Below are 25,631 nucleotides of genomic sequence, written 5' to 3' on the forward strand. Positions count from 1 at the left end.
CTGTTAGCTTATGTGCAAAGAATCTTCTGTCTGTCTTCATTATGTTATGAGTTGAGATAATCTAATCATGTTTTTGTACTACTTGGCGCAATGTTGTCTGCCTCTTCTTGTAAGATGGAAAAAACAGGTAGAAATACTATCACTTTTCTGGCTGTCTTGGTGGCTCAATTCAGGTGACAACAGACAAAAAAGACAATTCCAGTGTCGCTGCTAAACTACAAAAGAAGAGTATAATATGGAGGCTCCAAGAGTCTTCTGTGGAAGACGTCTTGTTTTGTCACCACAAGTGAATACTTATGGAGCACATCCTTTCTTCCTCTGCCTGTGGTGAGCAGGCAAGAGCCAAGCAGCAAGTCCTGTCAGTGGCGTGAGCCGCCATCAAGGAACAGGAGCAGGACATCCCATGGGACATCCCTGCCAGTGCAGGCCTGGGTATTTCATAGGCATGTTCAAACTGTCAGCTTCTCTGGTTTGTTGTAGGGATTTACTTCTTCTTCTTTTTTTTTTTTTAATAATTGTCAACAAATTATAGGGCATAAAAATGGGAAAAAAAATGAAGTTTTTGTGCCTGCCTGTGTTGTATTTGTGGGCTAAAGACCTACAGAGTTCTTTCACTTTCAGACTTCTCTGAATCTATGTTTGGTTTTACTGATCTGTTTTTTTTTTCTTTCACATTTAAGTCTGATAGAGTAGAACAGAGGAAGAATCATTCATCCCATTTCCTCTATTCTGTTCATAAGCATCCAGTTGTTGCCATTATTCCAAGTCTATGTACTGAGCTATATAAACCCGCCCTCTTACCCTGTGCCCATGTGTACTGTACTCTTCACCAAACTAGCTTAAAAACTGTAGTGGTTCTTGCTAGCCGTGTAAGCAAGAAAATTTTATGTTCAGTTCTAAACTTGCAAGGACAGGCGCTTAATTGGTAGTTTCCCACACTATTCCTGGATATTTCATGTTTTCCCATAACTGCACCACTCTAGATATTCTGTTTTGTAAATTACATATTTCTATGGCTTATGTTTTTTTGCTGTTGTCCTCCTACATTTCACACTTGGAAAATGCATTTCTAGTTCCCTAATATCCATAGTCTGTCTTTTTTTTTTTTTTTTTTTTTGATGGTTGCCTATGGGTTTGACAGGCTTTTTCATAGAACATTGTTTACCAAAGGTAAAGTTAAAAGTTACGGGGGTGAAATACTCACAAATGGTGGATTAGTAATGTGCATAATTTCCTACAAAAGGGAAAGCGAGTGTAACATTTATCACCGTTTACTTCTTACCAAGTGTTGCCCTCTTAAAGACGAAATTAATGTCTGTTGATTTCTTTAATGTTCTGTGACTCTGTGATTTTGTGAATAATGTCAGCATGTTTCACTGAATGTGGTAGGGAATAGCTCTCAAGTCTTTACTATTAAAAGTATGTTGTTAACTGAGGGAACTCAACTGGCATTCTTTAAGTGTTTATAACTTTATAAAACCGTTCAGAACCTTGAGGCTCTTCTTCCAGTACTTCAGTTTATTTTCCACCCCAGATAATAAATTATGAAGCAAACATGTAAAGTTTTCTGTTAAGTGTTAGAAGAGTAGAATATATTGCATTATCTTGATGATGTACTACATAACTTGTTACCTCAGGAATTTCCTATTCAACATAAATGTGTTGCTTGGAGATCAATTTTCAGAGTTAGTAAGAATTATGAATGTGCAAATATGTACTCAGCAAGGGAGTCAATGGAGACTAAAATTTAGTTACAGAATTTTGTGTTTGTGTTTCTGTAAGATTAGTTTAAATTATTTTTGTCCACAGTCTCTCAAGAACAGTTTACAGGAAGGGATAAGTAATAGGAAAGTTCTTTACAGATGGAACATTCTGATACTCTCTCCAAGTTATCAGCAGCAGAAGGATTAAATCACAACATATTAATGTGTACAGCTACTTATTTTATATAAGTGAGAGCCTGGGATAATAGTCATTATTTTTCTTCTCAGCCTAGTGGAACACTTGTGACATTCAACTTCCAGAGATAACATGCCATTTAATGAGAATGTTGCCAGGGCCACAAAAGTGTTGGATTAGTTTACACGGACATGTGCATGGGGAAAGAACTGGAACTGCACCACTTAATGAAGACTTGAGAGACATTATTACATTTCCAATCTTGTAGAGAGTCCTCAAACCACTGAAGACAACTCTGATTTTGTGTTGCAATAAATCAGAGCGCAATAGAAACAAACTGAGCATTGACAGCACTTTGACTAAGCTACCTACAAAGTAGCATAGGCTTCAAATACTGCTTTGAAGCTTGAGTGCTTGGTTCATTTGTCATCAATTGAATTAGCAATTAGGCCTTATATATCCAAAGATTCCTTACCTCACATTTACCTTCCTAAATCATTGCCCATTTGGCTATTAGCGCAACTTAGAAAGCCTTCATATAATAGGGATGAGCTACTGTTATGAAAGGAAATACAAGCAAGGGAGTGAGCAGTAAATCTGTTAGTTTATGTAGCCAACTTCTGAAGTGAGTACTCTGTATTATATTATATACTTAGATTATGCTAGATCTTGGAAACACTTGCAAAATTGCATGTAGTGCTAGCATTGTGTAGTTACTACCTTGGATCCACTGACAACAAACATGTTGTGGTTCTTACACCCAAACTGCTAAAAGAAGAAATGCAGATTTGGAAGTAGGTAGAGGGTATCTGCAGCTGTGAATCAGAGGTTTGGAAAGAAGAAATCAAAGCAGAAATTGAGTAAAGATTTTTGAATCATTTTGGAAGGATGTGGCAAAAGATACTGGGTGGAGACAAGAATAGGGAGAGATCAGATGGAAAACTGAAAAGGGAAGAATGAAATGTTTTAGAAATTAGTAATTGTATAATTGAGAATGTATCTGAGTAGGCATGGCAGCGTAGTTTACTACAGGAGAGAACTTTAGGATCTAGTTTACGTGTTAAGGTATTAAGGACTAAAATCTTAAATGTGTATTTAAATTTATTTTCAGAGATCATCTCTTATAGCTTGTCTATCAAGCAATAAGGAAAAACAAAAGCACACAAGATCCCTCTGGTTTTGAAGTTTAATTTTACTAGGATTTATTAATATGTCTTAGGTCTGTGCAGGACAATGGCTAACTGAAAACCCACATGTTTATGACTTGCAAGAAACATCTGGGAAAGCTGATTGTAAGAACATGTTATGACAGTATGCATAATAAATTCAAACGTAATCTGTAATTGAAAAATTAAGTTGAGTGTTGGGCAATCAGACTGAACTCTGTATTTATTCAATCCTAGATACTGCCTCTGGATCTGCTCTGAAACGGAGTCCACTTTGTTAGAGGTTGGTGACTTTCACTTCTCTATCTAAGTTATTACCGTGTTTAAGTAATGAAATGAAAGTTAGGAGCTTCTTATTAACAAAAATAGTAATCCCAGAATAGTGAAGTAGGTGGTAAAAACAAAGTTAATTTAAGAATTTATGCTGTAGTAATGTGGAAAAGCAGTGTTTCTGACCTCAGCATGATAAATCATTAATTGTCAGCTACAATGATATATAACATTTTATTTTTATATATACATGAAAAGTTTTTTGATTCAAAGACTTCTCTGGTTTGGATTGATATTTACTGTGTATATTTACTGGAAAGAAGGGTGGAGTAATCTGTTCTTCTGAGACTGGACTCTATAAAAGCCACACTAAATGAGCTTGTTGTATGTGTAACACAGAAGCGTATGATCTGATCTGTACTTATTGACTCTTCAGAAATGACCTATTAGGCTCTACAAAATGTGTTTGAAAAATGTCAAGTGGTACCTGCTGATCAGGTTTGACAAGGGTAAAGCCCTTCTGACATCTCTGTATGTACATATTTCTGGGCGGGAGGAAGCCGAGAACTCAGCGATGACTATTCAGTATATAAGATGAACTAACCTTGGGCTGCCCTTAAAATCGTGTTACTCTGCAGTAGGCAACATTATGTGTCTCTGATGAAGCTAGTCTTGTAAGATGGACAATTGAAATAATGGTGGCAACTGAACAGAGTGCAGTTATTTCTAATCCATCTTGCCTGCAAGTAGGAGTTAGATTTTCATTAGGGGTAGGCAGTTAGTTTTTTTGCTCCTTTAGATCACTTAAAGATTGCATTAAGTTGATGTAGTATTCCTAAGACTATCATTCAAGTAAGAATATAAACAAGAGACATTTTAATACAAATTTCAAGCATAAACTGAAAGCTCTTTTGAAGTGAAATCCGCTTTCATGTAGAACAGGACCAGAGGAATTCATGGCTCCTAATGGCAAAACTTACTTCCCTCACTTACAGTTCCGTAGCACTGACACTTCTAACTTTGGCATCTTTTACCTTTTCTAACATCACTGATTTTTTTGCTGCTGTACAAGGAGAGCACAAGCTCAGAACTGTGTTGTGTTGAATCCTGAAGGTACTTAACTCTAACTGTAATCCTTTGGGGAGTATGAAACCTTGGTGTCTTTGATATATTGACAGACATTTTTGTTGGACATTTGTGTAGTACTGAAACCAGAGGATCTGTGTAATATACACAAAGAACACTAATTCTTCTTATGTGTTGCTTCTTTATTTTTTGTTAAATGCCTTCTTGCATTTCCATTTCACATACTGCTTCAGTTAATTTTAGTATAATGACAAATTCACATAGATCACACATAACAAGCAGACTTTTATAGTAGTTCTGCCCTCTGCACTTACAAATGCAACTTATTCTACCTTTGTTTCCATGAGACAGGTTTTTGTGACACACATCTTCCATTCCTGAAACCCATTTTTTATCTGAGATGAGGTCCATTAAATTTCACTCGTGCACCTTCTCTATTTAAGAAAGGTTTTGCTCACCTTTGTTGCAATGTTGCTCGTGTTCAATTGCTCCATATACATGTCATACTTTCCTTACTAATAACCCCATAAATTGGCACGGTGCATGCTGTTATTCTTCTGTTAAAACACAGTCATGCCCCTGCTTATTGTTCTGTACGAGTGAGCTTGTGATCCCAGGAGCAGCTGGATACACCTGATGCTTTTTGTCTTCATTCAAAATGGCCACTGTTTCCTGCTGTTTCTAATTTATAACTGCCATCAGCAGAGATGAATAATGCTTTTATTCTTCGGCTGAAAAAGGAGCAAAATGTAGGATGAAAGCCTTATAGAGGAGAGGGAGATGGAAATGAAGGATCCTGCACCTCACTGCTGTGGCAGAGAGCATTACCTGTGCTTTTGCAGGCACAGGACACCGGCGTGCTGGTCCCTCAGTTTGTGACTCAGGCCAGGGCGAGCGCAGGAAGCTGACGGACCAGGTGCAGTGTTGTGGTGTGCAAGTCCCACTCACTACTTTTCCCAGGGAAGAAAGCAGCTGGAAGTAAGCCAGTGGTCTCCTGCAGGGCTTTTGCCAAGCTTGCAGAGGGAGCAGGCCACATGGTAAGTTTGCAGCTCAGATGGCCATCTTCTGACAGTGCCCATCATGTAGGATGACAGAGAGGTTGCAGGAGAACAGTGCAGCTGTAATGCACCATCATGGCAGCCTGCATGTTGCTCTGTGAGCTGATGGAATGAGACAGCCATCTGTAGGACCTGCCAGGGATTTGTGCAGGGCTCAGGCTGGGGAGAGGTGCGGTGCCATGCTGAGCCATGGCAGCGGCTTGCTGCCTGGCTGCTGCAGGCAGGGTGAGCTGCCTGCTGGGCACCATGGCCATGGGCTGATGGGGAGATGTGACTCTGTGATGTGACCAGGCAGGATGGCCCTCATCTGTTCAGAGGGAAAGTTGAGAGGCAAGTCCGTTGTTCAGTGAGTTTTCAGCAAGAGCAATGAGGTCATGCTGTGAGTTGTTAATTACTGCATCAGCTGTAAAATCTCACCCAACAAAGCCTTTTGAAGGATGTTATAAGCCAATGGAATATCCAAACATTCAGAAGTAATACTTTCCATACACCTGTATTTCTGTGGTGCAGTATGATCACTTTCTTTTAAAACTAAGCAGCATAATGCCCAGAAAGTATGGAAGAGTTGGATCTGTGTGTGGATGTAACTGTTTCTTCACACTAAATTCTTCTTGACAGTCTTTCAGAACTCAGTTTGAATATGTTTGAGTAAGTAGAAGCAGTTCAAATCAACATTTTCTCAGAAAGGCCTTCACAGGATACATTCTACATTAATTTCTATAACTGCAGCTGCCTTTTATATAGTAGACATTATTTTCAAATTACTGAAGTATGCGAAGAGCTATGCTCTTGGAAAGGCATAAACAAAGCACAAAGGCCAGCCTGTTTTCCACATAGTAGATTGTTGTTAAAGAGTTTGTGCCAGCCAGTACAGAGAGTGCAATCGTGTCTTACTCCTCTCAAGAGAGATGAATTACACAACTGCCTCAGCTCCTGCTGCTCCACATTCTTACCCATGAATTGCACTGTTGGAATGGCCTACAACTCCTCACTGAGCAGCCTGTGAAAAGAGAATACTCTTCTAGCACAACTGACAAAGTACGTGGGTTGCTCTGAAAGTTATGCCTCCTATTTATTTTTATGGAAACTATAACAAATACGAAGAGCATGATAACACTGTTTGGTAGAGCAAATTCTTAGCAACAAAAGGTTGTCTTTCAACATAGTCACCACCATTAGCTATTCATTTATGCCAGTGATGAACAAGAGCCTGCATATGGTGCTCGTAAAAAAACAAACAAACAAAACAACAACAACAACAAAAAAACTTCCCCAGCAGAAGTGACCCACTGTTTCACAGCTGCAATGATGGTGTCATTACTGAAACACACCACCAACTGCCTCACTGTGTTAGTGTCCACTATTTGGTCTCCAGAAGTCTCCAGAAATGTTCAGCAGGAGTTGATGAATGTCAGTGGGTGCAGTTTTTACCACGTGGAGGAATGCAATTACACATCTTTTCTTCATAGGCACTTCCATGTCAGACTCACTTTTGTCAGACTGCTCCTCTGCTGCCGTCTGTCACACGGCAACAAAATATGATGGGATATTGGTGGGAAGGATCAACCGCTACTGCCATACCGCCATCATCCGCCTCTGATGTTGTGGGCCAACCGAATAAAATAGTAGTCATTACTTTGAGAGCAGCAGTGTATAAATGTACAGCACCATCTTCTTCATGAAAGATCTTCACTTACAAACTGCTTTAGATACGCACCAGCTTTCCCAACAGAGTAGTTAATTGTGCTTTTTTTTTTTTTTTTGTGAAATAGAACTAACAGGTTTTTTAATAACTCTTTGTCAAAGTAGCACTATGCATAGCAATGTCTGTTGAAACTGTCGTGAATTTGCAGTGACTGTGCCATCCACTGACACATTTCAGTACTCCACATCATGTATCTTGCCCCTTTTCTACTGGATAGAATCGTTAGCAAAGCAGCAGTAAGTACAGAAGTACAGAGGGTCAAGCATGCACATTTCTGTGCAGAGAAATGTTTTCTAGGCTGCGTCACAAAAGCCAGTACCTTGGAGGAAACAAAGTGCCTGCAATGACAGCATGTGTTTGCAAGTCCCTGAAATAAACTGTAGCCCTTCATTTGTAGAGCAAAATTATACGTCTTAGCAACTGGTTAAAAAATTGATCAAAATATGCATTATAAATGATTCATTAGTGCCCACTCAATACAGTATAACAATTACTCTTACGTGTGCTCTGCTAATCCTCAATCATGATCATGTAAGCAGCAATGTACCTTTCCATATGTCTTTACCTACACTTGTACACACATGTATAATCACACATAAGCAAGGAATGTTTTTATCTTGTTGGTCTCTTCTGGGTGATATCTACTTTAGTTACTCTAGTGGATGTAGTTGTTTTTGTGATTTATTTTCATCTGGCCAGAATAAGCTTTAGAGATTCTCAGTAATCTCTTGTGAAGTATTTGGCTATTGTGCTGTATGTGCTGGCTAACATTCCAACCTTTTATAGTTTCTCAGAACTATTAGCATTTCCCTTTAAGTAAAGAACATCACAAATATCATGAAAACAGTCAGTGGCAAAACAACATTAAGATTTCAGTGGTGACTATGCAAATTAGATTAGGAATCAGTGTGCTGCTGCTGCAGTAGCTCAGAAAAATCTAATATTCATTTGAAAAATAGTGTTATGAGTTCTGCTTCTGGATGCCATCAGGAGAGAGGCCATCTGCTGTCTGCTCTGTGCCATTCTCATGATGAGAAGAACTGTGCTGGCAGCTGATAGGAAAAGAGGCAAGTCTGTTTTGGCAGCAGTCAGGTCCACTGTTTCTTAGTTACTGGATCAGAAAGGTGGTTTCTGCATCTATAGGTGAGACTTGTGTTAGCTGGATCTTCTGATGTTCTTAATAGACTGAGCCCAGCATCAACAGGAACTGTAACTGTAGTGTGTTTCTGGAGAGCTGGAGACACGTCTCATCTATTTAGTGCTAAAGTAGGCCTGCTTAGCCAAATAAATGTTGTTTTTCTCACAGCAGAGGCATGAGGGGCAGTGACATGCAGGGGCCGCTTGCCCCTAGAGACAACTTCATTTTGAAAATTAAATTTATTTCTGGAACTGTCACGAATAGATATTCAAAATATGAAATGGTGCAAGATAATTTGTTTATTGATGTTAGATGCTAACTGATGGTAAGTGTTTGTTTTCTCTTTTTCCTTTTGGGGTTTTTACATCATTCTTTTCCTTTTTCATAGTCCCCTATCTTAGCTCATTTTGGTTTCTCTTGTTATTTTCTTTCTTTTGGAGTAATTAGTTCCACCAAAATGTGGTGGTCATTAACCCCATATTAGGGACAGGATTTTAGCCAGGATCTTTCTTGTCTTTCCAGCTAGCAGCTGTTTTTCTCTTGGGCTTGCTTAAGAATGATAGAATTGCTTAGGTTGGAAGGGTCCTTAAACATGATCTAGTTCCAGCCCCTGTGCTTTGGACAGAAGGTAGAAGCTCTTGCACCACGTCCGTTTCTTACAGTTTTTATGGGTTCCTACCAGCCTGTTAGTAATCCTAGCAAAAACTGCCCAGTGTAGTAACCCTATAATCAGCGGCAAAATTCCTGTGTAAAAATGACTGGAATAATGACAGACCCACTCTTTACTCCATCTCTCTACCACCTCAGCATAGGAAAAAGAGAAAATGGAAGCAGAATGCCATAAGCAATATTGCATTGTAAAAATGTTCTACCTTCTGTTTTGTGGCAGAACTTGAGAATGAAAATACTCTTCTAAATGAAAATGTTTTCCTGTAGCCACAATATGTGTTTGAGTTGATAAAGGATTTAATCCTAAATTTAAAATGAAATAGAGAATATAGACTGGAAAACTGATGTATATTTCATTTTATTTTGGTTAAGGAGATTCAGCTTTATTGATCATTTAAACATATTTTGAAGTTTAAACTTACACAAAAGCTGTGGCTTATAGTTGAAGACTACCTATTGCTTAGGGTGTTGAGCTGTGCTCTCATTTTGTGGCTGTGCCCACATGTTATGTATGTTCTGTGTATACGTATGTGTATTTTTATGCCTGCAGCACAGTTTACCTTCTGTGCTCACAAAATTCCTTTTATCAGTTTCCTTAGTGAAATTCAACCAAGCCATATTGGCCCAAACACTTCTTGTATAGAAAAATCCTTGAAGAGTAGAAGGTATGTTACTGAGATTTCAGGCTTACTGTTTTAAAAAAAATCAGGTTTAAAAGCACTACACTGACTTAGGTGCTTTGATGTGTTACTAAGAGATATGTTACTGAGCTGCATCAGCTTGCTCTAAATTACTTCGCTACTGATAAACAATGACTCGCAAAAATGGTTTGGAGAATATATTTAAGGTGTGAGAAGCAACCTGCATATTTCTGAGCCAAATGTCCCCTTCTGCTTTATAGAACAATGGAAGTATACACTTTTTAAAGTGATGTTTTTGTAGATTCGGAATGTAAAATTGGTGTCGGTTCTATGAGCATCATCTTTATCACAATCTCTGTTTTGGCAGGAGACTTTAATTTAGCTTTGTACGTGCATTTCATGAAACTAATTTGCATGTAATAGCCAAGCTGCATCTGGGAAATTGTGACAGGAGCAATCACACAGTGAGTGACTTTACAAGTAAAACAAGAAGCTCATTGCCAGCAGTATTGCTCCACTCTGAATGATGCCTTTCAGAATAGGGCTGGCCCAGGGAACATGGAAATTCTCCTTGAGAGGTGCAGGGAGGAGAACTGTGTCAGAAAGGTTTTTCAGAGAGATTTTCTCTGACTGCAGGCCAAGTGAAGCAGACAAGGAGAGTTGTCTGTCCAAAGCGCTCAGGCCAAACCCTGGACCCAGTTATTCCTTAGGGGTGTAACTAAGAAATGAGAAATCAGTCAAATACGGACAGGAGGAAAATCTTTAAGCAACTCTGGATTTTAAGCAGGAGTACTCAGAGACTTGCAGTTCAAATCCTAAGCAGTCCACCCTTGGGGAATGCATGAAAGAGACAACATCCTTACATTAGGATGGGTAAGACAGGAATCCTGTTCCGCATTCTCTTTCCAGAGTAAAACTAAATTATTCCTGATAAAATTTAAGAAAGTAGTGAAATCCACAAAGAGACATGAGTGCATGGGAAGATCATGGAGCAGATCCTCCTGGTTACCATGTTCAGGCACATACAAGATGAAGAGGTGATCTGAAGCAGTCAGCATGGCTTCACCAAGGGCAGGTCTTGCCTGACACATCTGGTGGCTTTCTATGATGGAGTGATGGCATTGGTGGATGGGAGAAGGGTGACTGATGTCATCTACCTGGACTTCTGCAAAGTCTTTGACATGGTCCCTCACCACATCCTTCTCTCTAAATTGGAGAGGTATGGAGTTGCAAGATGGACTGTTCGATGGATTAAGAACTGGTTGGCTGGTCATAGCCAAGGGGTTGTGATAACAGTTCTATGTTAGTGTGGAGGCTGGTCACAAGTGGTGTCCCCCAAGGCTCAGTCCTGGGACAAGTGCTTTTCAACATCTTTGTCAGTGACATAGACAATGGTATCAAGTGCACCCTCAGCAAGTTTGCAGACAACACCAAGTCAATCCATTGGAGGGAAGGGAAGCCATCCAGAGGGACCTGGACAGGCTGGGGAAGTGGGCCCATGTGAACCTAATTGAGGTTCAACAAGGCCAAGGGCAAGGTGTTGCACTTGTGCTGTGGCAATCCCAGGTATTTATACAAACTGGGGAAGAACTCCTTGAGAGTAGCTCTGCAGAGAAGGACATAGGGGTTCTGGTGGACGAGAAGCTGGACATGAGCCAACAGTGTGTGCTGGCAGCCCAGAAGGCCAACTATATCCTGGGCTGCATTAGAAAAGGGGTGGGCAGCAGGGAGAGGGAGGTGATTGTCACCCACCCTCTACTCAGCTTTTGTGAGGCCCCATCTGGAGTACTGCATCCTGGCCTGGGGCCCCCAGCACAAGAAAGACACAGAACTCTTGGAATGGGTCCAGAGGAGGACCACCAAGATGATCAGAGGGCTGGAGCACCCTTCCTGTGAAGAAAAGTTGAGGGAACTGGGCTTGTTTAGCTTGGAGAAGAGAAGGTTCTGGGGGGACCTCACTGTGGCCTTCCAGTACTTGAAGGGAGCATATAAACAGGAGAGGGTACGACTGTTTACATGGGTGGATAGCAATAGGACAAGGGGGAATGGTTTTAAACTGAGATAGGGGAGATTTAGGTTAGATATTAGGAGGAAGTTTTTCACTGAGAGGGCGGTGACACACTGGAACAGGTTGCCCAGAGAGGTTGTGGATGCCCCATCCCTGGCGGCGTTCAAGGCCGGTCTGGATGTGGCTCTGGGCAGCCTGGTCTAGTGGCTGGCAACCCTGCACACAGCAGGGGGGTTGAAACTTGATGATCTTTGATGTCCTTTTCAATCCAGGCCATTCTATGTTTCTGTGGTTCTATGATTCTATGATACAAGAGTAACAAATAACATAGTCTTCATAGCTGGCTTGTGAGCTACTGATGTTCTCTGGTCTGTCTGCTCTGTTCAAATGTAGCTGTGGTAGGAACAGCACTTAGTTTTAATTCAAACTGCTGAGTCCCAGAAGCGTGCATGCATCAGAAGCTCACAAAAGGATCAGAAATATCTAATAACTCATTTAGATTGGTTTCTATTTAGACAAAAGGCTAAGAGTTGAAATTTACATGCATCAGTACAATTAAAATGCTTTCTTCTGGGGGTTTTATTTCATGCTTTGTGTATAGTTACATATCCGTATGTGCTTTATATGTAAAATCTATCATGTGAAAATTATATATAAATTTCAAAACGTACATTCTAGAGAAAAATATATTTTATGTTTTTTAATTATTTTAAGCCAGGTATTTGTGTTACATATATCAATAAATGTAATAAGCTGCTAAAATTTTCATAGAGCTTGTGTTGCCAGCACCATTAATGTTATGTAGTTTAATTTGTTATAGTATTTCTACTTGTTTCCTAAGGAAATAAAGATTATGCAATCACTTTCTGTCTGCCAATCCCCTGTGTTAGGTTGAACTGCTTGTTTGGCTTCTGCAACACTGGGAGAAAGTATGCGAGTCTTGAAGATAATTAAGTTCTTCCAAATTTCATGATACCCGTAGTTCGGCAAAGAGAAAAAATCCAAATCAGTGTCCTACGGAGTGGAAAGCTGTTATATATTCTCCTTGGCAGCAATCAATATATACATACCTCCAGGCTAAGCACAGCAGGTTCTATCTCCTGCCCAGAAGAGATGTCAGAAAGTATATGTGGTGGAGAGGGAGGCTGAAATTATTTCAGTTAAGGAATGTGAGAGACATGTAGGAAATCATGTTTCACTACACCTGCTGGTTGCAGAAGAACTTTTTTTTTTCATTTCACCATTCACATTTCCATTTTCAAGTAATGTAATTACTGAATTCACCAAATACAAGATGCCTCTGAGAAGAGAACGCATGGGATGTTAAGAGTTTTTGTACAGGATGCTTAATTCAACTAACTGTGTTTTTCTTCAGACTTTATCTTTACAATTATTAGCAATGAGCCAGTTTTTCTTTTTTTCCTTCTGCCAATAGATTGACTTTCAGCTTCAGAAAACTTTTCAGTTGGTCTTTGAACAATTTCATTAGACATTTTGCATTAGTGCTCAGTGAAATATGCTATGCTTCAGAAGACCACTTCAAAAAAATCAGATTTTAGTATGGAGTCATGGTGTATTTAAACACCTAACTATTGCTATTGTTCCAAGAGCTAGTTATTTGTGTTTGTATTTCTATTAATATCAATATATCTACTTACTGAATTGTGACAGAAGGATTTGATACAGTAAAAAATATTTAAAAACAAACAAAGCAAAACATTAGTTCAGAAATCTTGCATTTATAAAACTTTGAGCAGCCTCAGGCATCAAAATAGATTGAGGAAAGAATAGCAGAAAGGAAAAATCAAATAGCATGCCTGCTACAGACTGGAAATCTACAGTATCATCAATAGAAGTGTATGTGTATAAAGCTTCACTTACCCTTTCATATTATACTTAAGTTACATTGTAGTAGATTTTTGAAATAAGTAATTTAAAATTATTGAAAGGAAACATTTTATTTATGAAAGTTGTCACCAGATTATGGCGTATATAAGAGGTTAATAAAATTCTAGAGAACATTCAGTGATTATTCCCCGAGAGAGGATAAAAGCAACGCGTTTATTTGTGTTTCAGGGCATAAGCTTGAAAAAGACTGAAGAGTTGTTCGTTAAGAACATCCAGACAGTTTTCTGTTCAGACTCCTATGCTGCTGTTGAATTGGAGATTGGAGTAGGTGAAGCTAAGCTCTTGATGCCTGCAGGTCGAGTGCCATCATCCTCAAATCCTGATCTTGGGTTGTGTGCACACTCAAACAGCCTTTATCTCTGTTCCTTTTATGTTAATGTATCTCATTACACACAGCACAGCTTCTTCTCAGAATTCGTTTGAAAGGGAACTGGTGCACATCAAGAGTAGAGAGGATAAGGAAGAGTGAACAGAGGCGAGAGGGGGTATCATTCAGGTCTCATCTCAAACCAGGACTTAACTGGAACGTGGCATGTAATATCCTTGTAGTCATGTAATATTGAAAATGCTGTGTTTGATCTAATTGCTGTCCCACTTGTCTTTTGTAACATCCATTCTGTCCTCATTCCTTGCTTTCCTGATCTGTTCCTTTATAGATTCTATTGCATGAGCCATGTGCAATGCCATGGCACATTAGAGAGGTCTGGTGTGTCTGTGCCTCCAGTTCACGTGTCAGAAAGACTGATGGGTATGCAGCTGTACACATCTCTACTCCTCCTAGCCCTAGAGCTAGCTGAGTATCTGCACAATCTTGCCCTGCAAGACATAGTTAAACCTTATAATCTAGACTGTCACCCTGTTTTTCTCTAGAAAGTGTTTGCTCAAGCTTGGGTGCATGTAGAAGTGCATGTAATTAATGAAATATTCTTCAGTGGTGTTATGGGTTTTTTTTTTCTTATTCTTAGCTTTGGTTTCTGAAACCTCTAGGATTAACCTTCAGCCAGAGTCTGGCAATCCATTTAAGTTCCATCAGCAGCGCTCAGTCTTTTCAGTAACTCAAATATAATTTATTTTAGTACAGTTAATGATATTTGCAGTCATCTTTTCTGGTACTGAGTTGTATTTAATACAGTCGAAACTTTATGCCCTTCCATCTTTTCTGAGTTTCTTGAGTCCTGAGTATGATATTATGTCGTTGTCATTGTCTTGCATACTCCTTTGGATGAATAGCAGACAGGAGAAGGTGGAATGATTTGATTAATATCAAAGTTTAAAAGTATTTATGTATGTATCTATGTAACCCATAGGTATTACCTGTGAAACACTAATAATCTGAGCATAAAGGTACTCTTCAAGATTAATTAAAATTTATTGTTTATAAATATCTATTGGGTAGAGAGAAGGGAAATGAATGTTTGTATAAATGCTGTGTACACTGGAGTAGAATGTAATGTTCACTGGTAGTTCAAGGAGAGGAAATTAGAGGTAAGAACCTATACTGAGAATTTGGTAGATTACAATATAAATATGTTTGGAATGTGGACAGAATATTTGAAATGTTAAAATCATCGTCTTGTTTCATTCCTCACTGTGTTGAATTTATTCAGAAGGAGGACTCTAGGTAGCATGGTGGAAATGATAGATAAATGGTGTAGGCGAAGTTTTCATTTTCAAATTCCTGATGATGAATTTACTGGACTCAAAATATGTAAAATTAAATGCTTTAAATATCTATAAAGATTTAAAAAAATGGTCTGAAATAGTAAAAATAACATACAAAAGTAAAAAGAGAACACGATCAGATGTAGAATAAAAAGAGAACAAATGATTCGTATTCTCAAAAACTGCTGAAGATCAAATTTATTTGAGTTGTTCAGAATTCATTCTGCTGCAGCTAGACCCAATTTAAAAATTCAAAGAAACTCTTCATTGAATACCACTGTTTTCATAGTTAATGGAAAAAAAAAATCGAGAAAGATATGTGCCTCCTCAATGCTTTGTCTGCATTTGGGGCTGAATACAGACAAAAGTCTGTTGTCAAAACAGAACATATTTCCATAGGGAATTCTGAACACACTACTTGTTTTAAGCACATAAGTAGATAGCTTTTGGGAGTCTAGACAAGATGTGACAAGTTCACAGCCTTAGGATAGACAGCCTCTCCTCATCAGGTGAGATAAAAAGGGCTGGAGCTGGATGCAGGCAGAATCCCTTCCAGAAAGTGGCAGGCTTTTTGTCCATAACTACTATGATTAGGTCCTACCCACTCCAAAGACAAACATCACACAGATGAACATTAAAATGTGCTCCTGCATTTCTTTTTTTTTTTTCTGCAAATTACAGCTGAGCACCTGGATACCTAGCCTAAGTCTGTGTTTTTGGACCAAAAAAAAAATCTGTCCAGATTCTATAATCTTTTTGGAAGGCATTCTGCCTGCATCCAGCTTCAGTCCCTTTTATCTTACTGAAGATATGAATAAAGAAGAAAATGCATTTCAAATTCAGATGTGGAAGACCAGGCTCAGGGTGCAGGTTCAGGTCAAACACTTCAATCTTGTCAATCCGTAGCAGACACAGATTTTTTGACTGTCTATATTTATTACATATAGGCTTTAAAGTTACTTGATTCTGCAATAGATTTTTTTTTTTCCAAAAAAAATTAGTTCCTATATGAGCTCTCACTTTTACTTGGTAGTCTTCGAGAAGAAAGCAGCCCCTTAGAGAATGGCTGATAATGGTATAATATTGAGGCAAAGTTCTGGCAGGATTTCATGGATTACTCTTACAATACTTCTACTTGATTTTCCCATTATAGGCTTAACAAAGCCAAGATTATCTTAAGTTAAGCATGTCAGTCCTGTTCAAATCAAGGTCATTATTTTTGTGATCAAAATTAACATTTTTAAGTGCTTTGCTGGATTAGAGCCCAGATGATTGTTACCACTTTCAAATTAGTGTTTTAAAGCTTCCTCAATCATCATAATAAGGGAATTATACCAATAATTATTAATGAATAGTATTACTCTGTAAATTCTCCCGTGAATCTAACTGCACACAGGAATTAGAGCCTTGTTCCAGTATTTCAAAAATGTACTTCAGCAATTTTAATGCAATTTATTTATGTTCTGACCCACTGATAATAAATTTATTTTATTACTTTTCCTGGTAAAGAGAAGTCCTTTGTGACTTGAAGGAAGAATGTTTTGATAATATGGAGTTATGATTCTTCCAAACTGCCTGTGTTGAGGAAAAAAAAGAAAACGTGAGTTGAATTTTGAAATTACCCTTTACTAACATAAAATCTCTTCCTTTCCAACTCTAGGAGGAAAATTAGCAGAGACTGAGAAGTTAGGGAGCTAAATAAGGACCTGAGATCTAGGTCTTTGTATTAAGAAAGAGTAGAATTTAAAAATAAGAATGACTTGAAATAATAAAACAAAGCCCTGGTCATTTGCACAAGATTTTCTCACTTTTCTGTGACCATTTATACAACTCTTAGAGGTGAATGTTGGAAAAAAAAAATGGTAGCACTAAGCCCTTGATCCTTCCTAGTGGCATCCACATCCTTCTGTCTAACGTCCCTTTGGTGCTGAACGTGCTTGGGAAGAGCCTCAGATGGGGTGCTGCAGGTGTCCTCTGCCATCAGTGGCATTATCAGATGCTGAAGCAGTCCAGGATTGGGATCATTCTTCTTGCTTGCAGCTGCATGTGTATAATGAAATGTCATTTAATAGTATTTAAAATAATTTGAATAGACTGAGTAGCAGGAGAATTACAGTGAAGCTTCTGGACAGCAGTACCCAGGACAACTCCTCTCTTCTGCTCATCCAGTTGAGTATTAACATGGAGCTGGAGTCCTTTCTCCTGTCAGCAGTTTCCAGCAAAACTTGTCTTGTGTGCCTTCTGTGTCCATGCTTGCTAGTGGTCTGTTGACAAGCACCAGTGCAGGACTGATTGGTGTCCAAGGGAAGAGGCATGATGCCATGGCTGAAAGGAGGCTGTGAAGGACACAGGGCATAAGTTGTAGCACAATTCATAGACTGAAGTGGGCAGCAGATAGGGAATCACAGAAATCGGAGATGCTACAAGATTTATGGCTTTATTTTTTGCTTAAGAATGGTAGGAGTTGGAATTTTTACAGGAAAAATCAAGAAAGTAACCTGTTTTTGTTGAAGGACAAAGGCTACCACAGAGTAATGTATGAGCTATTTATATTGATGTACATCTAGGGAGGTTTTTCAAGTATTCTTTCACAATTAACAGTATAGGTGCTTTTCAGCCACCTTGTAGCACTGTACTTTCCAGTTCATCTCTGGTGTTTTTGTTCTTCGGTCTTCCTCCTGTTGTAACAAAATAATCTTGGTTTGTACCCTCCTTCTGGCTAGCCCAGTGTGCCAGAGCACTTGAACTTGGTGTTGGTTTCCTGTCATATCACTTCCACGCTTCTTCTCTTAGATGAGACAAACTAAATATCAAACTAAGCAAACCACTGAGCACAGTTACTTCTGAGGAACATTCTGTGGTAACTAAAAGATGGATTGAGAAGTCAGAGGCTTTTTTTGTAATGTGTGTGTAATGTAGATGATGAGTTTATGTTTGTTTGGAAAACTGAGGTAATAGAACTTCATTTTTTTCCTATCTAATAGCATACTCAAAAGGACCGGAAAGGATTTATAAGATTGGTTTCATTAGGACGCAAATCAATAAACTGAAGCAAGTATCACACTGAATAGGAAAAACTGGAGGTGAAATACATTAAAGTAAAATGAGTAAGATAAAAGGCTTTGAAAAGCCTTCTCTTTGTGTTCTTGCAGAGCTAGCTCTTTCAGCTTTGCTTGTAAAGTGTAGCAAATTGCATACAGTTGCCCCTAGTTGTCCTGGCTATTGTAATCACTGAGTGCTGACTGCAGTTCTGATCCTTACTGCAAGCACACGTCTCACCTTCTCAGGGGTTTCCTACTTATCCCAGAGCTGTTGGGTCCCAGTGGCCTGCACCTCTCCTATCAGCTAAGACCACACTACCCTGACTAGTTGCTTCTGGCTGGGGAAAGCCTGGGGGGAAAGACTTCCCTGAGAAGGTGGGGCACCATGTGAGCTCACTGAGCTTGGGAATAAAAGCCCGAGGAGGAATTGCAGTCTTTTTCACCCTCTGAAGGTTTTTGGCCCCAGACTCCAGTACTCAGGCAGTACAGAAAGACAGCCCAAATCCCTGCTGCCCTGCTGTACAATATATGCTATACATGTTGTTTTACTGAAAACATGCAAATTCAAATGCCATACTATCTTCCAGAGTACACATGTATCAGTAAAGAACTAGAAATGGAGGCAGAGGAGGTGCTGAAACCTTAATCGTAAGAGAGTTTCTTTTTGACAGACGGTGTCATCCTTTTGGCAGCATGTCCCTTACATGGATTTTTGTCAGAACAGACTGGTCACTGCCCATGATGCGCTACAGTGTTTACTGCATGATGATGTAAACTCAGCCTCCTCTGTCTAGCTTTGGGTAGGCATGAGCTATGAGAAAGTGTTTTTGTGTGTCCCTCAGTAGTCAAAGTCACACTTTCTTTTAAAGAAACCATATCATTCATTGATGTCTCAACTTGTTTTTATGATAGCACTTAATCACAGAATGGTGTGGGTTGGAGCAGACCTTCAAGATCATCTAGTTCTAGCCCCCTCCCATGCGCAGGTTTGCCTACCACTAGATCGGGCTGCCCAGGATCCCATTCAGCTTGGGCTCGAATGCGACCAGAGTTGGGGTATCCAGAACCTCTTCGGGCAACCTTTTCTAGCACCCCACCACCCTGAGTAAAAACCTTCCCCCGACATCTAATCAAATTGATGTGCTCCGTGATCTTCTCAGGCACAGAGGGTGAGGCTCACTGGCCTGTAGTTCCCCAGGTCTTCCTTTCTCCCCTTCTTGAAAGTGGGAGTGATATTTCTCTTTTCGCAATCACCAGGGGCTTCTCCTGAAAGCTGCAATTTCTCAAATATGATGGAGCGGCTTGGCACCCACATCAGCCAGTTACTTCAGAACTCTGGGATGTGTATCATCTGGCCCCATAGACTTGTACACGTTCAGCCTCATGAGTTGGTCTCAGACTTGTTTAGCTCTTGCTCCCCTGACCCCTGCTTATAAGTTCAAGGACATGAGAGGCATGAGAAACCTGACTGGCCATGAAGGCTGAGGCAAAGAACTCATTAAGTAGCTCAGCTTTCTCCATGTCTGAAGAGGCTAGCTCTCCCTTTTCATTTATCAGAGAAAGGTGCACTCTCCTTTGCCCATTTCTTCTGCCCAATTTATCTGAAGAATCTTTTCTTGTTTTTCACATTCCACACCAAATTCAATTCCATCTGTGCCTTGGCTTTTCTGACTCCATCTCTGAATATCTGGACAGCATCCTTACATTCTTCCCAGGCCATCCATCCCCACTTTCACTACTTAGACTTTTCCTCTCTTCCCTCAACCTGACCAGCAGGTCCTTGCTCAGTCATTCTGGTTTCCTCCCTCATCTGCCTGATTTCTTATTCTGGGGGATGGGGAGCTCTTGTGCTCTCAGAAAGGCATCCTTAAAGTGCTGCCAGCTCTGTTCCATTACTTTGTCCCTAAGGACAGTTTCCCAGGGCATGTCATCCAACAATTCCTTAAACAGCCTGAAATTCACTCTCCTGAAGTTCATGGTCTTGATTCCACTCTTTGCTGGGCCCGGGGTGAACCAGACTAGGGAGTCTCCTGTCCCTGTCTCGGGTCCCAGGGAGGCAGCACATTTCCCTACAGGTAGAGTCTGCATTTAGAGACACATGGGGCCCTCTGTTCCTCTCAGAAGGGAGTCACCCACGACGATTCTTTCTTTCCTGTTTGGTGGAAGTAGTCCTGAGGCTTGGAGTCAACCTCCTTGCCCTAGACAATAGCAGATGTCTTTGTGATGAACATAACTAATTACTAAGAAACAAAAGTTTTTCACACGTAGTCACAGTGCAGTGCTGCTGAAATTAATAGAAACTGCCTATACCCTTGAGGCATAATTGGAACCCGTAGGTAAAAAGTGATTTTTCAAACTCTGACCATGGTTTATAAGCTTGTATAGGTCATTTAAATGTCACTAATTTGTGCTTTGTGTTTTGTGCGGCATAGCAGCAGTTTTGTTTTATGTTAGAAAATGAGATGAACACTTCTCCATTAAGAGACATCTAGCAAACTCTATGCTCTTATCACAAAAGATTGCCAGCTTTCTAAGAGGTGATAACAAATCAGTCATCTGAAAATGCTCTGGTAAGTTCGTAATTGAGTTGGCCAGAAGATTCCTGTCCATTTTTATTGTTAGGTTATCTTAGGACATTACTCAGTCTGATAGGGACAAAAGATTTTATGTGCTTTTTGACAGGAAAAAAAAAAAGCAGGGTAAAGAGATGGAACATGGCCAGTTCCACTCTTAAGAGTTTAAGACCTATTTGTTGGTTTTCTTTTTCCACTTTAGAGATCATTAAATACATTTATATTTCATACTGTAATGGATAAATTCTGTTCTTTATTTTTAAAGCTGTATGTCTGCAGTTCTCTTATTTTAGGACATCATCGTGCTTGAACAGATTAATACTTTATATGTGAAATTTGATGAATCTTCTATATAATGAAGCTGTTACTGAACAGTTGGGCTGTATCAATCAGCTTTAGTAAAATCTTAAGTGCCAGATGGTATATTTACAATTGTATTTCAGGATGTGTTCCCAGTTTTGTTATATATTAGTTCCCTTAGTTTATGTTGCTGTTGTAAGTAAAGGCTTTGTGTACAGAAAGGAGTCCATCATTTCATTTAAACCTTAGAAATTGTAACTCCATGTATAAAATTAAGCAAATGTAGCTTATGGGAAGTTAAAAGCTTCACCTGGGATAACTAAAAGGCTTGTTTTTATTGGGTAGTCTGATGCAGTTTGTACTTTTTATTAATGTTGCCACATATCTTCATAGATTCTATAGTGGGTTCCTGTAGCTGTCCATTAAGCTATTCATTACAGCTTCCTTTTCTTCAAAACATGTGCTTTTTCTGCAGTAAAAAATAATGTATGTTGCTTGTTAATTCAACTGTAAAAACGAAACAAATTTAAAAAATGGAAATGGAAGTTAACTTCTATAAACTCTAAGGCCCAAACAATTAACTTGCAGTTATTTTTGCAGTTAGATAGAGAGCTATAAGAAGGCAAAATTGCAATGGCTTTTTTTTTTTTAATTTTTTTTCTGTCTTTTAGCTGATATATCCCATTAGGAATGGTATTTAGTCTTCAATTGTGTTATAGTTTATATAGACGTTTTCCTCATATTTGCCAAGAAGCTGCTGTTACTTTTTTTGTAAATCTAAGTTATTGAAATAGCTTTTTTGAAGGTTTCTTTAATTAATTTTCATAGGACTATCTCCATTGCAGTGAGACAACACAATTGTCTACAAGGGTAGGGGGAGATGGTTGCAGTCCTTCAGCCATCCCATTGCCAGCCATTGACTAGAAATACTTAATATACATTAAATTGCATAGGTTTGGTTCTATTTGTCAAATTGTTAGCTTTAGTTTTTGTGTATTAAAAAAATGTTGACGAACATTTACTTTTGTGTAAATAAGATGTATGCATGACATTATGTATGTAATTTATCACTTTGATTTTATTTTTGTTTTGATTTCTACAGCTTAAATGATGTAAACAGCAATGTTAGTCATTTGACCACAGTGTATTATTCTTTCAGAAACAAAAGACACCTGCTCAAAGGTTTCTTTGTTTCCTTCAATTGTTACTTAGATAATCAGCTTTACTTATTCTAAAATGGTATTTCCTCAGTATGTCCCTTATGTGACAACATTTTTCTTTTGGACTTGAAATTGGGCTTCTCTTTCCTCAAAGGTGACTAGTTATTGTTTTTATTAACGTTGCTATTTCTTTTAAAACACACAAAACAGCTTTTGTAGCCTATGTGATGTTTCAGGTCCTTCATGGTTTGCACACTATATCGAGCATTATGTTTGTGAAGAATTGTTGCCTACTATTCCTTTATCTTCTACTCTGAAATTTTAGATAATAGTCTGCTCATTCAGTTTCCGCTATGGAAATACCGTGTTCTCAATGTGTTGATGACATCTGTCTTTAGCTGAAAAGAAGGTCACATTTAAAAAAAAAAAAAAAAAGATTTAGAAAAAGAGTTTAGTTTTGTTTTTTCTCCCAAAGCAGTGAAATTTACAGATTTAATTGATTTTACACTAAATTCTCACTGGCAACTGAGAGTTTTCTACTTCCACTAATTACTAGACTCTACTCTCTGCAATATATGATGTATATTTAGAGCTGTATGTTTGCAGTTAGTAATTTCTCGGAGATCATTTCTAAGGAGAGAGTGGAAAATTAAAAACATGATTGCTCTTGGACCTGGGAGTGGATATTACTGCAGGGCAGATCCTTCCTAGGAGAACCTGAATATATATCTGCTTCATACTTTATTTGAAGGAGTATAGTTGACCAAAAGCTAAAAAGAAGCAGTTTTGCAGTTTGTATTTCTGTTTATTTTCTCGTTGCTCAGATAGGACTAATGGTGTGTGTTGTGCGGTAGAGCATCTGTTGATTCAGAGCACTGTAAACAAATGGAGATGACAAAGTCAAAAGCCATGTTCTGGCAAAGGTGAGTGCGGGCTGTGTGCTGATGGCTGGTAGCAGAGGATGATCGTCACTGACAACACAGGCTGTTGGTGTCAGGAAAGTAGGAGGCTTTCTGTTTATTTCATGTCACTTTTGCTTCTTTACTGACAAGCTACTGATTTAAGTTGACCTGCATTTGAAAATGCTAGGTGGTACTGACTGGCATGTATGCTTGACATGAGGATGAAAATTAAATATACTGGCCTCCCATCTTGGTTTTCCTGTCATTTGCATGCAGCCAAACTCAATCTCATGCTGCGGATCAGGGGACACACTGACGTTTTCTTCATTCAAATGTGTAGTGTGACATGCATAGCTAGCAGGGTTGAGTGGGTTGTTATGGGCGAGCGCACCCTCATTTCCTCCATCAGTGCAGTGGGGAGGAGAGCAGCTCGTCCCGAAGAAGAGCTGAGCCACTCGCCCTTCCCCGGCAGCTTGTAGGCCAAACTAGGCAGAGGCTGAACGTGCAGGTTGGGCTCCTGGGGCCCAGGTCTGCCAGAGAAGCTGGAGGCAGCTCAGCTGCATGCCTTGTCTCTCCTTCCTGACACACTGCTCTCTGGGGATGTTGAGAGCATTTCATAGGTAAAAATATTCACCATTCCATTGCCTGGAAACAGGGCACAAAATAAAGTAAATTGCATGACAGGCAGGTCTGTTGCCTGAAGCCCTTGCTCCTCTCCTCAGCTTCAACCACCCTGTTTTAAGTCCTCTATTGGCTTTCAGTCCAGGCTGCCAGTGAGTCTCCTCTGATACTCACCCCACCCATTTTATTGCACCTGCCTCACAGTGTTCTCATCCCCCTGCTCAGCATTCCCTTCCTCTCTCACCGTTCTGCTGATGCCACCAACATTCTTGGTAGCCTTTTCAATTTCACAGTTTCCACAGCTTCTTTTCCCATTACTTAGACCAAACCTCACATCCTTTCTGTATATTTCTCCCTATTGCTTCTTTTTTTTTTTTTTTTTTTCCTTCCTCTTCTTTTTCCCTTTCACCTCATGAGTCTTCATGGAAAATCTCATAATTCCTCATTCCTTCTTGCAGCAGATGTCAAGATCCTGAGTGCACCAGGAGGCTTTCCTCTCCTAGGAGCTGGCTCTGGGTGTTTAGAACCAACTCAGAAATGGTTGGGCTGTGTAGCCTGGGATTGGATTTGTATGCAGGCTGTAAGAAGCCTTTGCAAGGGCTTCCTCCATTCATCTGGAAGCTTCTTGTAGAGCCCTGGCCCTTGCCTGAGCTTCAGCTGCCCCTGCTTTGCCATCTCCTTGCAGGACCTGAGACTCAGACCTATGGCCGCCCTGCTTGCCCTCAGTCTGGCCCCATACTGCCTGTTCAGAGGCTGTGGGCTTGTGCCCCTGGGCTGAGGGCCTCATCTGCTGCCCGCTGCCCCCAGCTCCCCTGCCCCTGTCCTCACCCAGCGCCCCCCCCCACCCAGCCCTTTCCAGAATAACCCCAATAAGATCTCTGGATGCTGCATTTTGTCTCTTGTTTGTGTGGTGAACTGCTTGTAGTGAAAGCATTTCAGTCAACTGGAAACATTTGTTGGCTTGAACTGCATTCTTACAGAGCTGGCAGCTGTGAACATGTTGCTCTGCGCAGGCAGTGGACTTGAATTTTTACTTGCACTGATGGTTGTTTGGCTTTTTCTGCTTTTCACCAAAACACATAATTCAGTTGATTTCTGTGATGCTCCCTGCACTTTGGTGGGTCTGTGGATAGGAGTATCAGAAAGGTCTGGCTTGGACGTGAGGCAGACCATCAGGGAATTGCTACTGGTTTGAGTGTAAGGGCTTTCTTTGTTTACGCAGTAATGTAAGTTGTTAGGGTGATGAATGAGGACCAGTAAACTTTAGTATGGAGGAAGCCAGTGATGGATAGGAAAATCAATCCAGAGGTCAGAAGTGACTTAGAAGAAGCACACACAGTATGGTGTAAAACCAGCAGTAGTGAAGATATAGGAAAAGATTTTATCAGACAGATTTTTTGCTAAGCACAACAGTTCAAAATGTATGTGGAAGTTCAGTACTGTAGTAGGATTGGGCTGTAGACTCAAGGGCAATGATGTGACCAGTGAATCAGGTGAAAAGAATGGAAGAATGGTTCTTCCATCAGTATTATAGATACTCCGTATAGGGATATGTATACTTCAGGTCATGCTAGTTTGGAAGCAGCAGCAATTTGAAATAAATCATTCTGTAAGTGTGGAAACATATTTGGAAGGAAGTTTGGCGTGTTATCTTGGATGTAGTCTTTGTTGCTCTTGCAACCAAAGCCCTAAGAGAACATGAAAGTAATACTCTCTCCAGTTCTATATGTGTAGCTAGTTCCTGAAAGGCAAATTAGGAAATACTACTTTTCTGAAAGAGTACTGGAGGCACTGGAATGGGCTGCCCAGGGAGGTGGTTGAGTC

The 25,631-nt window shown here is 39.7% G+C and overlaps 1 protein-coding gene across 1 annotated transcript in view; it reads left to right on the top strand.

The window, feature by feature from the left end:
• LOC110392623 overlaps positions 1 to 25,631 on the top strand; it is a 155,265-nt gene that overhangs the window by 73,164 nt on the left and 56,470 nt on the right. Inside the window, exon 3 of the mRNA XM_021384893.1 lies at positions 3,303 to 3,348. Coding sequence (XP_021240568.1) covers positions 3,303 to 3,348 — 46 coding nt within the window. The remainder of the gene's footprint in view (positions 1 to 3,302; positions 3,349 to 25,631) is intronic.

This window comes from Numida meleagris, chromosome 1 (assembly GCF_002078875.1).
Source record: "Numida meleagris isolate 19003 breed g44 Domestic line chromosome 1, NumMel1.0, whole genome shotgun sequence".
NCBI classification, from domain to species: Eukaryota; Metazoa; Chordata; class Aves; order Galliformes; family Numididae; genus Numida; species Numida meleagris.